Here is a 13,422-nt window from a genome sequence, read left to right on the forward strand (position 1 = left end):
TTTACTGTGAGGGTGGTGAGGTGCTGGAACAGGTTGCCCAGGGAAGTTGTGGATATCTGAATGTCTACCTGGAAGTGAATAGTAGTGTTTGGAAAGCTGGTGAAGATGTGCTTATGTGCAGCATTCACAATGAAATCATAGTTCACAGGGATGACTTATGTTGAAAACCCCTTGGCAATCTTGATTTGCACCTGAGATATTTTAAGAAGAACTTTCTTATTCTGTAATTATTTCAAACTTCTGATAGTTCAGTGAGCAAAATTAAGGATCATCAGCAGAGTCCTTTGCATATGTTTTTAATCACAGTATAGAGGTGGCAATCATAAACTGAAGTGTAAATTCAAGGATTACAAAACTGGAAAGGCAACACATTTCAGAGCTTGTGGTGATTTAGAAAGCAGAACTAGTGATGTTATCAATGCCTCTCTGGAGGCCTGACACCAGGGTTCAACTGGTCTTACTGTTTCAGATACCTGCTACCAAGATTTATCTGTGTTTCACCAAGTATGAGAAATATATGAATACAGGGGTTTCCGGCTGATCCCCCCGAAAGCCATCAAGCCACCTCCATTAATGTCAACACACTCATAAATTTTGAGCATGCACTGAAGTAGGCAACTTCTGGTACTGCACAGAAGCTTCCAGAGGTGTCCCCTATCTCCTGTAAATCCACGGACACCCAATAAAGTAGATTAACTGCAGATGTACTTAATAACAGTTGTCCCTCCTTTGGAATTAGAGGGGTTCACTCTTTTGAAAGAGGACAATGTGGTGTTCCTATAATCAAGAAAGGAGAACTGAAAGTTTGTGGGTTTTTTAAATGGCTGTCAAAGCTAGATAGTTGATTCCAATCAAAGGGAAAACAGGTTGCAGAACTGTGGGCTCCACTTTTCCCCACCATACACAAACAATCCTCTTGGCTATGATAACTTATTTTCCCTCTGTTCAAAGAAATCCACTGGGCTGTTTGCTCTGGTACTCCTCCGGTAAGCCAGTGATGCATTTGCATTCCATTCCCTTGCTCCCTCCAGCCCTAAAGATGTCTGCCAAAATTAGTCAATAGATAACTACTCAGTGGAAGCTTTAAGAATGTGTGAGGAAAGGCTTGAACATTATCCGTTAATGTTTACAGCTCCTAATTATGTTAATTAATCAGTCTTAGAGGTTGTCTCACCCGGGAGCCCAAAGGCAGGATTTTAGTTCCCACAGATGTACTTTAAACTAACCGTCTCAGACTCAGTGGCATGGCTGCTTGCAGGGAGGAGCTCAGCATGGTCTAGCTGCCAGACTATTTATGCAGGACCCAGGACAGGTTTTGCTGTCAGAGCTATGTGCTGTCATGGATGTGTTGTTCCTGTTGGATTTTGAAGCTAGCTTTGCCTGTCTACACAAGGTACAGTCAAATATGTGGGAACAGGCTGAGCCATGTTCAGGAAAATTCACGTTAAATGTAAGCTGTTTCTGCAGAATGGCCTTTTGGCATGGGAGAAAGGCATTCAGAAAGCACTTTGTACCAGCACTACTTGTTATGATCCAGAGATCACTGCCTATGCAACATCTGAAGTTGTTAGCTCTGTCAAAAAAACAGAGGTGAAACTATTGATAGAGAAAACAGACATTGTCTCTTCTATCCCTTTCTTGGAGGCTTTGTAAAAGACGGGTCTTGTCCCAATGTGAAATATGCAAACTATTCTGTATCAGTTGATATAGAGACCAATGGGATATCTCCTTTGTGGAAGAGATATTTTGTCTTTGTCTCTTTTTAAAAATAAAAAATAATAAAAAAAATAAAATCAGCTTTTCCTGAGCTTGCTTTCTTGTTTACAGCAGGCCTGATGAAAGAACAACATAGAAGTTTTATTAATTAGCCAACATTCAGCAAAGGTGCACACTTACTGTACCTACTAATACTTCTGTAGTTTTTCAGGAAGACAAAGTATCTGGGTAGAGGAGGACACCAAAGCACGTGCCATCCTCTTTAAGAGCTTCATCTCCAAAATTCAGAGCTTATCTTCACTCTCCCAAGGAAAATGACAAGACTCAGAATATATCCAGTGCAGCCTGTCTGCAGAGTGATTCAGAAGAAGCTTCTACTGGTTTTGAGCTACTTCCTAAAGAATTCAGTTTGTGTAGGCTTTCAGTGCACAAAATACAAGAGGGCAGAAGACATATTCAACTACAGTGAACAGGTAAGGGCAGGAGAAAACTGTGGTATAGATACAGACATCTTTATAATTTAGTTCATTTCCTCCTTATCTGGTGGAATTAGCAGATAACCCCTTATTTATCCCCACTTGCAGAATATCCTGATTTTTACGTTGAGCTCACAGGTGCTTCTGGCTGGTAATTTTTGCTCCCGAGTGGAATGTCGCATACAAGTGGCTTGTGAGTGTGTGACAATCCTTAATGATGACAGGGAAAACAAGTAATGACAATATGGATTAGGTGAAAGACAGTGGTTCATCATGCATCTGCGAATGGCTTCTGTGGGCATTAACTCATGTCTGTGCTGAATATAAAGTACCACATACCAGAGAGGCATTTTTTGGTAGGCTTCTACAGGAGAAATGCCCTTGCACGGGTGGCAGGGAAGAAGGGAACACATTTTCCAGAGTAACAGCGAATTGTATGGAAAGAGGACTGTGATCAAGGGGCTGGTGATGTCTCTGGTTCGTTGTGTTCCAAAGATTTCCAGACTGGAGCTTTCTCTTAAAGAGAACTGTCTGCCATAGATGTTCATTGCACTAAAACTGGTTATTAAGCAATTTTCCTATCAGCTGTTTTGGGAGCTGTTGCCATATTGTGTAGAGATTGCAGTCCATACTCCTTGGTTACTTGGAAAACACTTCTGGCAGGTTGAGGGCATGTATGACAAGTGAGATGGCACTGAAAAAAACCACAAGTCTGGATGGACTTAGAGCAACAATTCCTTCGAACCAGAGCTGAGGCAGTACAGGGAGGGGGTGCAACTGCTTGGCACTGCCAAGGTATCATCTGTCTCTGTCCTGTTGGCAAGACTTCAGTTGCTGATGGATTGCCTGGCAGCTTTCACACATGCTAACATTAACTTCATGAAAAGCAGTGTGTACAGAGTGTGAAATGTAATACGGGCAGTGCCTGACACAAATGAATACTTCCCCTATTCTGTGGAGTTTCACTGCAAAACCTCTCTCTCCATTCATCTTCCTCCTGCCTCCTCCTTCCCCACCCCCTGCTACCTAGGGAGCCCCGTGAACAGGCATATTGGCAGTAAACTCAGCCCAACAAAACAGTCTTGTGAAAAAGGGAAATATAACACTATCACTTCCTATTTCTTTCTCCTTTCCTCTGCATCAAAGCCTGGGCTGGCTGTCAGGAATGTTCAAAATGAATAAATAAAGTGCAGGAACCCCCTGCTTCAGAAGGAGTCTCATTCGCTCACCATGAAGCTTGGCCAATTCTTTTTCTGACAGTACTCAAGTCAGCAGGCAGAGCAAGAAGATCATTCAAAGCTAATCAGTAAAGTGTAAACCTATTATGAAAGCACATTTACCCCTCGCTTCCTCCTCCCTCCAGAAAACCAATCCCCAGATCTGTGGGAATAACACATAACGTACATAAAAGTTGCTATTACTTAGATCCCCTGTTATTAGGTCAGCAATGCCACTGATGAAATGCTCCCCAGAGCACTGAGCAGCAGCATATAAATCCTCCAAGAAATTCACAGCATAATTTGTTACAGCTAGAGGGCATAAGATACATTACAGTAAAGCCTGTGTATTAGACTCTCCCCTGTGATTCTTGAGGCTATCTCTGGTAATAAAAACCTCATCTTGATTTCTTATCCTTTGTATTGATTTCTGCCAGAGAAGACTTTTCTTAGACAAAGATACTACTATATTTTTCTGTATAATAAGTGATCCTTCTCCTCTCTTTTCCCCACCCCTTTTTAAAATTTATTTTAAGGATGATTCCGAGGAAGACTTGTAATTTGGGAACTCTGGGTATGTACAGTGGGTAAAGAGTGGAGAAGATGGCGATGACAATTTTTGCATGTGCAGTGCAAAACCCTAAATGTGAAATCAGAGAAAAAATGTTTCTGGTCTGGAATAGTACAGGAAATTGAAACTAAGCCCCCAGCTATGCAATTGCTGTATTTTAATATGAAACTCCGTCCTTAATGTAATAGATGGAATCCATGGGAGTCACACGATTAAAATCCAGACTCAGATGTACATAATCATAGCAACTGTTAATTTTAGAACATTTGTACTCCTGCTCTATGAATCATATAGCTACCTTGAAATAAAGGGACGCTTGTAGGTATACAGCATGATGCTTTTTTAAAAAAGCTTTCAAAAAAAATTACCTTTCTTTTCTAGTGTGGTGCACAGGGACAAGGCCAAACAGAAATCTAGAAAGCTTTATGTGAATAATTTGCAAGTCAAATAAGAAGAGCTCCAAAGAAGTCAATGCAGATAAACAGAACAATGGATGGTAATGCTGTGAAATGCAGAGTGTTGTATCAAAAATATTTTATCTTCTCTGCAGTGGGATTACTATAAGCAACTGGTACGTTTTCATTTCATCTGTTCCTTTGGGTTTTGTTTTATTTTGCCTTTTTACAAACCATCTTGATAAGAAGCTGTCTTGGGTTTTGAAATGACTGAAGCCATGCCTATCCCCTTGTGCAAAGAAAGTGGTAAATATTTATAGCAGTTCCTACAAGTGGAGAAATTTAATACATGCTCATTGCTTTTGTAATCTAATAGCAGCTATGCTGAAAGACAATACCTGCTAATTGTATTTCCTATCACATCCTTTTCCAACAGAAGGATAAAATATGGAAGTTTGGGTTTATTTTTTTAGTATATACAGCAAAATTTATTCAAAAGAATCTTTGTTCCCCTTTAGCTATCTGTTTATTTAATAGACTATGGAAAATAGTAAACTCTGTCAAAAAGCCTAGTTAAAGAGTAATTTATAAGCTACATTTAGCTGTTGATGTCATAGCCTGGCTTAGTGGAGAGCCCAAATATATCCTGGCGGGTAATAATGTAAACCTTGATAATTCAGAACTAACCACTGTTCAGCAGGCCAGGCAGGAGCAGGACACAACTCCTGCTACTTCCGCAGTGTCTCTGCCGTGCACCACATGGAAAGCTTGGCTCTGCGTGACACACATGCTCCCCATGTGTAGAAACTTGCTGATTTTTTTTTTTAACCTATTTTGGATGCAAGTAAATATGTCTGTGGCAAAAATTATTTGGTCAGTTAAATAGAGGCCTCCTGTGAAGAGCAAGATGGCAAGCAGCGTACTCTGACTCTTCTTGGTCCCATAGATCATTGCATCACTCAGCTAGATTGAAATGAACTGAAACAGTGGATGATGTCCAGCCTTTGCTGAAGCTGATGGTAGCCTTCTCACTGGCTTCACTGGGGGCAGAATTTTATCTACCACTCTGCTAAATCACCATAATAGCTTTTACTGATAATCTGTCTAGTCTTGGCTGAAATGTGCTTTCCTGATTTTTAGAGATGATGCTGGACAGCTAATTTAAAAGAGAGTAACAGAGAGTATGATCAAACACACTGCTCTGCCTGCACCAAGTCTGTCACTGTTCCTCTGCCTTCAGAGGTGACCCCACACTCAGGCACACACGTAACTGCACATGCAGCATTTCTTTAACTCCGCTCTATCAAAACAGTCTGATTTTGCTTAAAACTGCATTTTGGTTAATTTTTCTAAATATCAGATTGTTTCAGAGGAGTGGGCAGAGGAGCAGCTCTGTCAAGTTATTCTACAAGGTTGGAGGGAAGCTGTTTTCTCAGTCTCTCAGCTGCAGCAGAACAGTATGCCTGACTAAAGGCTTGTCTATAAGCACTGGTGTCATTGATTAACTCTGTGTGTGGGTATATCTTAGTCCCATTTAATGCAATCACTTGCTGAGGAAAAGCATACTCATATTGCTATCTGAGATCAGTCAATGCGGTGCTTATATTCAAACATCTGCTTTAATCTTTGTTAATTTTCAAGTCTGGATGAGATTCAGTACTACTGAACCTGACTACACCAGACCAGACAACTTAAAGGTTAGCTAAAGAACTCCTTATAACTTGTTTAATCACATATTTATATGCTGGGATACTGACTATGTCTGCCTATAGCCTTGAACTCTCACTTAAAGTTGGGCCCCTGGGCACATCTGGAATATAAATGGAGCAATGAGGTCCCATTTCACTGGTAAGGGCTACTGAATAAGAAAGCTCAGCATTTACACTCCACCTTACATCTTCAGAGTATTTCATAGACAAATGAGACTGAGATTGCTTATACAATAGGTAGCGAGGGTTTTGATGAACTGCTCATTCAGCCGTTCCTCTCCAACTCCCTTGATCGAACGACGGCTTCGGCTTCCTCCAAATGATCCTTTGGATTGGTCAGGCTCTTGGTTGGCACTGCTGTTAAGTGTCTCCATGGAACGGATTTTACTTTTAATAATATCTCATAACTGTCTTTAAAGAGGTTTATGGCTCAGCTTTACTCTCTAGGAAATGGCATGTTCTCTGCTAATCTCCTGAAGAAACATTGTTATTGGTTCACACAGTATTTCAGCTAGTTCTCCTCAAGCTCTAGAGCCAAGTTAATTGGACGCGATAGATCTATGTTAGAGAATTACTGTTAGATGAGAAAAGGCATAAGTTATTAAGAAAAGGAAATAAGATCATTCTGTACCTCAGAACATGCTGGGAGTTGTGGGGAGCAGCAGGAAATGGTAGCTCCAGAAGTGTGCAGACCTGGCCCTAGGAACAGGGTTGATTTAGGGAATGGGGAAGTGCTTTGTAATAACTGAGGTTTGTAAAACCAGTAGTTCTTTCTAAAGGAGAGCTAGATGGGGTAAAAATATACTAGAGTCTCGAGTGTTTATAAGAGGCAAAAGTACAAGAAAGAAGAGAAACATTGTGGCAGACCTGTGACAGCACTATTCTTATGATTGCTTGCTTTCTTGCTTTGTTTTTTCTTTTTTTTTTTTAACAAACACTACACTGTCATATAGCTACCAAAACCTGATTAAAGTACTCAGGGAATAAATAGAGCAGGATTTCATGTGGATGCGTTTGTGTTTCCAATTGGAAACTGCATGCGGAAGGCAGGTCCAGTACACTGAAAAAAGGCTGAACAACTACTGGACAGGACACTAGTCCACAAGACAAATACAAGCCCTGTAACACCATGGAGCAGCTCAAGACACAAAACCACTGGAAGTATTTTTGCAGAGTAGCTGAAAACTTGCTGCCAAATCCTGGAACTTTTGGGTGCTGCTTCCCAATTTACATGCAAATCCACTGGATGGGGTAAACCCCGGAAAAAAAATACCTATATAATAAAATCAGCCTGTATCCCTTACCACAAGGCTTTAAAGTGTTGCCATTTAAAAATTGCCAGTCTCAAAACTTCTTCAGCTAAAGTAAACTTCCTGAGAGAACTATAGGTGCCAGCACTCAGTTTAAAAACGTGTAAGTATGTGCTTAACTGTACTGAGACGTGAAGTTTTACTGAGATCAGCAGCACTACTTAAGCAAAGTTACATTTGGGGGAGTGTCTTGAAGGTCAGGCCTCAAGTACTTCAGATTCATATTGGCTGCTGGATAATACCAGCAGCAGGCACCTATATTGCAGTACCAGTGATGTGACGTGATTTGCTACAGCAAATAATAATACTTCTATGTCACGGAAGATTGCTTTCTCTCTCTTAAACCTTATGCATTCAGACAGGGGAAAAAAGCCAGTGTTCCTAAACTTTAAGCATGCTTCTTACAATTACAAAGCATGCAATCTGAATGCGTCCCCACTTTAATGTCTGTGGACCTGATTCTGTAGTCAGTTGTTCCAGGTGCACCTCTGATCCCTGCTGGACTGTGCAAGGAGTGATGCACTATTCTGGTTTCCCCAGTTAGGAGTCCTGCTGCTCAGGTATTGAATTCTGGAGCTGGGATCACCACTGTAAAATGGATTTTGCAATCTGTAAGAACTGCAAAATCAGGCTCCTTGGGGCAAATGGACTTATTAAAGTGCAAGTGTTTATCTCTGCTCACCGGCACTCGATGAAACACTGGCTGATCTGATCCTGGAGAGTTTCCTTGATGTTGAACCCCTCTGTTTCTTTCAGCTTGTCCTTGATGAATACCTCCTCATGTCTCGCCTGGCCCTCACCTTGCATGGTATTTACTTGCCCAGCACGCATCTGCGATATACTCATTGCCTTTAAGTGAGAAGGTAGGTTCTGACAACGACAAGAGGAGAAAACAAAAAGGTATGAATTAAAAGAAACTTAATATAAACTGGAATGCCAGGTTGACAGTGAATCCGAGCTTAAGCCTTAACTTATTTGTGGGAAGCCAGGAAAAAACCCGGTGCTCATAAAAAGTGCCTGGATGCACACAATGGTCTATTGTTAGTCTTTCAGCATTAATTAACAACATTGCAATGTACAAAAACAACCCTTCCGGCATGGGATCCTGGGATCTCAATGAGACAGGTGAGAAAGCTGCTGTTCTGCAAATGCCAACTTTATCCATGTCAGAAGGGTGCCAGAGATTTTTTAATTGAATTTTCAAATGTTTGGACTTCCCATTGGTACTTTTTAATTAGCCAGTATTGTTTTTAATTTGTTCACTTAAATTTTTATATGCACTGCTTGGTCAGTGGTTTCCTGGTATTTTGTTGCAGCTGGTCATATTCCTTTAGGAAATCAACTTCCCTTGAGGAACAACAACAACAACAAAAAAAAAAACAAATCCCCAAACAGCATAATAAAAATCATAGCTCCCCAAGTTTCCCATGATTTGATAACCTTGGCAAGACAGACTTCTAAGCCAGTTTTAAGTCTTACAATAATTTCTGCTTTGTGATTGATTTTACATGTGTACTTTGAGAGAGAAAAATGAAAGTCTTTCTGGTATGCAAATACAGAAGCATGAAAAATACCATCTGTGCGGGTGGTCTCAAACTTTGCATTTTTTAGTTTGCAATGGTTGATAAAGTTAAGATGTTCCCAGTGTTTTACGAGCTACTACTACCTTGTAAGTGCTGAGAAAAGTATGTTTAAAAAATTAATGTATAAATTAGCTTCATTTTGCAATTCTAGAACAAAATATTTTCCATATACTTGGGAAGCAGTAATCATGTTATCTGATAGCATATGTCAAATTTAAGAACGGAAAAAAGGAGAAAATTTTATGATCTGTTTTTGTAATATGGTGTGTTGTACTCTTCAAAGTTAGTGACTATCTGACATATAGGTGGCAGCATATGTGAACAAAAGCCTAGGACTGTTGGTTTGCACAAAAAAGACCTATACTATTCTGCTCTGGCCTTCCACCTTCAGAATGTATAGAAATTGTCCTTAAATCAGCACATCTCAGATGAATTTAGTAATACATTCTCCTTGCTCTGGTGATGTATTTTCTAGTGTGCTCCAAGTCTTAATTCCAGAGGTCTCCCACAAAGACAAAAAAGCTTCTATCAAAGGCTTGGCCAGCTTATATTTAAGATCTGTTATTCGGTGTTTTTCCATGCTTCGACCAGGTTCCAAAAATCACTAACAAGTGCCAAGCAAATCTCGTTTCAGAAAGTACACAGCGGGATTGCACACTATCCAAAGTAAGCGCAGAGGCCCTGTTCAGGAAAGTAATTTACTGCCTTGCCTGCATCTGCAATGTGTGACTCGCACTATGCAAAAGGAATTGGTCAAGGCCACCAGTGAGAAAATATTCAGGAGGAAATAAGAAGAGCAGCATGCTTTTGAAAGGTGGCTGTACAGGCTCTCTTCCTGAATATATGACCCAAAATGTTGCGGTTCACCCTGAGATGTTACCTTTGTGCATGCTTCATTTTCCACTGAAGTCAAGTGTTTCCAATCTTCACCTTCACCAGCATCTATTTTTAAGTATGGCACAACTAATATTGATACTATTTATTTGTATTTCACATAGATTTCACTATTGTCTGTCTTCTTAATACTAAATGAACCTCAGAATAGCCAGATGTGACGATGCTTTCTCAGGGCTCATTTGGAAACCACAGGAGGGTCCATGAGGCTTGCTTCCCAGACTGAGATCTAGAAACAAGATCCACTTCCCTCAGGCAGTTTTCCACTTAACTTTTGCTTCACTACAGTAATGCTCAAGGGACTGCTTTTCTGAGAAGTTCCCATCAGAGTACTACTGCCTAGAGGTATCGGTAGGAGGGCTGCTACCTAAGGGATGAGCCAGCTAGAGCTAGCATGACTCTTTCGTGTCTTTGTATACTGCCGTAGCACAGCCTCAGCATACACTGCATTACTCACAGAGGACAATGTACTAGATGTCCTAACTAGACCCTCACTAGGGGAATCTGGGGAAGGGCTGTTTCATTTAGAAATATGTTTTTTAGCATTTCCTGATGAAGATATGTGAGAAGAAAAGGGATAAGGGAAAGCAATCTGGGAGCACAAGGGACTGAACAAGTATTTCCATGAGCAAAGGTAATTGCAGTGAATGCTGATGATGTCTTGCTGGGTGGGCAGAAGGTCCCCCATCCTGTGTCCTTTGGGCAGTGATAGAATCAATATTCAAGCCTCGGTGCAAGGGGGACAAGAGTATCTCCAGCTTTAGTGAGGCTGATCTTCAGCCGTAGGAGAAAGACAGGCTCCTCTACAGCACTCATCTGAATGTTTAAGGGTGAAATGTCATCAGATGGCTCACCAGATAAACCACTTATTGGTGCTGGGAAGGGGCAGTTCCTCCTCCACCCTAACTGCTGGAAGTGTGGTTCCTCCCTCTTCCTGCACAGGCTCTGGCACTCACCTGACCCTGTGGTGAACCAGTAGAGCTCTCTAAGAAGTGGAAAATAATCCTTTGTTATCTCTCCCCACCCCTCTCCCTGCCCAACCTCCTCAGGTTAATTCTGTCTTGGTATAATGAGGTCAATAAGCCAGTCAAGGAGGCAATTGAGGGCCACAGCCATACCAAGGGAAATGGTGGGTGACTGTGAGACCAGAACAAGACTGTGAGAGCAGGATGGCCCAGGCAGCAGCACAGGCAGGAAAGCTCCTCTTTGCCATCTTTGAACCTTGCTTCTGCTCAGCTCCCCCTCTGAACTGCTCTCCAGTGAGTCCTGAGGAAGCCTTTGATGACCAGCTACTCATCATTGTGAATTTGCTATCAGTGTATCTCTCATCAGTACCAAAGCCAGACGAGGTAATAACTGTTTGAACTGGCAAGAATGTGCTCATGTGAGCAAGACCAGAAGCAGGAGATTCTTATCTCTAAGTGAATTAATAGAGACCATATCTACCCTTGAGTCCAGAGTTATGAAACTGGTGTGGACACAGTCCAGGTAGCTCTAAACCAGCTGGCTCAAATGCTGATAGCAACAGGGCTACAGAACATGCTCTGGTCTGCAAAACCCAGCCAAGCCCTGAGTAAATATTTGTGCAGCTACCTTTCTGAGCATCACACCATTATCAATATGTCTGCTGATACTAGTTTATGAGCTGCACTCAAAGCCCTAAGGCTGAAGTATAGACATAACCTTGTAGAACAGCTTATGGAAAGAAGCTCTGTTGTACTTTCCCTTTGTATTTTTTTCACTTTCTTTTCCAAAGACTGTTACTACAAGAAAACAAAAGAAATAGGACCACTTCTAACAATGAGAGTCCAATTATCCAATTATCCACCTTTGATAACCTACTAAAGAAAGGAATGAACGAGAAAGGGAAAGCTGGTAAGACTGTATGCTCATTTGACTGTCTTTTTTTCCAGTCCTATTGATTTCGTTATTAATATTTTCTAAAATAAGGTACATGGAAAAGGTTTTATTTACATTGAAAATGCCATGGCTGATGAGAAATATGCTGTTGCTTGACCGCTTCCATTGCTGGGAAAGTGGAGCTGGCTCACACCTAGACGGCCAGATAAGCTGGGGAGGAGAGTAGGTGTTGGAGAGGAGCCAAAAAGATTGGATGACATAGCAGGTACAAAAAGACACTTGATCTGCGCTGGAGCCAGTGCTGCCAGGCAATCTGTTGCAATGAGTAGCAGAGAGATACGTTAATAACAAGTGACATCCTTTGAAGCTGGTCTAGTGGGGGACAGACAGTTGCCAAACCAGGCGCTCCTTCTGTGGTGAAAAGCTTTGGCATTAACACGCTCCAGCTCAGATGGGTGAGGGAGAGCAGGAAACGAAGAGCAGAGCTGGCTGTGATAAATGAGTCCTGAAGGATTCGTGGCCGACTAATGTGGAACATACGCATCGTGTCCTGTTTATGAGTGAAGACTAGGAGGCCGACACGTGTCAGGCACTGAAGGCTGGCTTCTGTTCTGGGGAGGGGGGAGGAGGCAAGCGCTGAATGATGGTGAGGAAATCATGCCATGGTTATTTAAGTAAAAGAGTACAGGTGAACGTACAACTGGACTGACTTTGCATTCTGTTACTTTGAAATCAATGCAGTTATGTAAAAAAAAAATAAAATTCCAAACACCTGAACTCGAGGAAAATAAGGATGAGTAAACATCAGAAGAACTTATGTGTACACGGGCTAAGTAAAATGAAGACTATCTTAAAACCTGGTTCCCTGGTCCACAAGAATTAATCCAAGTGTTCTAAAGGGTATGAATGATCGAGGAAGGGAATCAATTGGTAAAGCAGAAGTAGGGAATAAGGAGATGAATTAGATAAAAGTGGAGTGTGGAAGTGAATTTAGCAACTTACCCTAAAAATAGACACTTCAGCAGCAGGAGGTGCTGAAGAGGTATAACAAAATGTCCAGATGATGTAATTGTACCATTGTTTTAGCTGTCAGTTCTCTACCATTTGTTGTACGTTTGTGATGCATTTTCATAGAAAATGCTTTCATTCTTTTGTGAAAAAAAAAAAAAAAGACAAACTGAGGAGAAAAAACGGAGTCCTCAGGCACCCAATGGATGGTATGAAGTGTTATATACTACTGCAACACCTTAAAAAAAAAAAAAAAGCTTTGAATAGCATGGGTAATCTGAAATACACAATAGTACTGCTTCTTGCTTTGCAATTTAAGAAAGTCACTATGTTAATTTGCTTTGTTTTGTCCAGTGTTCTTGTCTTAATCACAAAAGTATTTGTCACCCTAAACCCCCACCAGCTTCAAGCCATTCCTAATCCTGCCTTTGCAGTGAGGAGGCAACTGCAAAACCCCGGACCTTATATTCATCTTCTAGCACTCTTGGGTCTTCAGAGACAGAGTCTGTTTGACAGCCCTGGTGGAGTTTGTGTTCTCTTGTCAAGGAGCAGGCTTCAGAAGAAAGTATGTCTGAAAAAGCTTTGGTCATCTGATGATAAAAGAGAAAATAGGTACTGAAATGGTAGAAAGAGTGCCAAGACAGATGAACAGTGTGAGAGGTTGGTTTCAAACAGCTCCAGCA

General features: G+C 41.2%; 1 protein-coding gene across 1 annotated transcript in view; it reads right to left on the minus strand.

The window, feature by feature from the left end:
* IQCA1 (IQ motif containing with AAA domain 1) overlaps positions 1 to 13,422 on the minus strand; it is a 104,253-nt gene that overhangs the window by 77,273 nt on the left and 13,558 nt on the right. Inside the window, exon 6 of the mRNA XM_009887584.1 lies at positions 8,077 to 8,264. Within this exon, the coding sequence (XP_009885886.1) occupies positions 8,077 to 8,264 (188 nt within the window). The remainder of the gene's footprint in view (positions 1 to 8,076; positions 8,265 to 13,422) is intronic.

This window comes from Charadrius vociferus, unplaced genomic scaffold, assembly GCF_000708025.1.
Source record: "Charadrius vociferus isolate BGI_N301 unplaced genomic scaffold, ASM70802v2 scaffold136, whole genome shotgun sequence".
NCBI lineage: Eukaryota > Metazoa > Chordata > Aves > Charadriiformes > Charadriidae > Charadrius > Charadrius vociferus.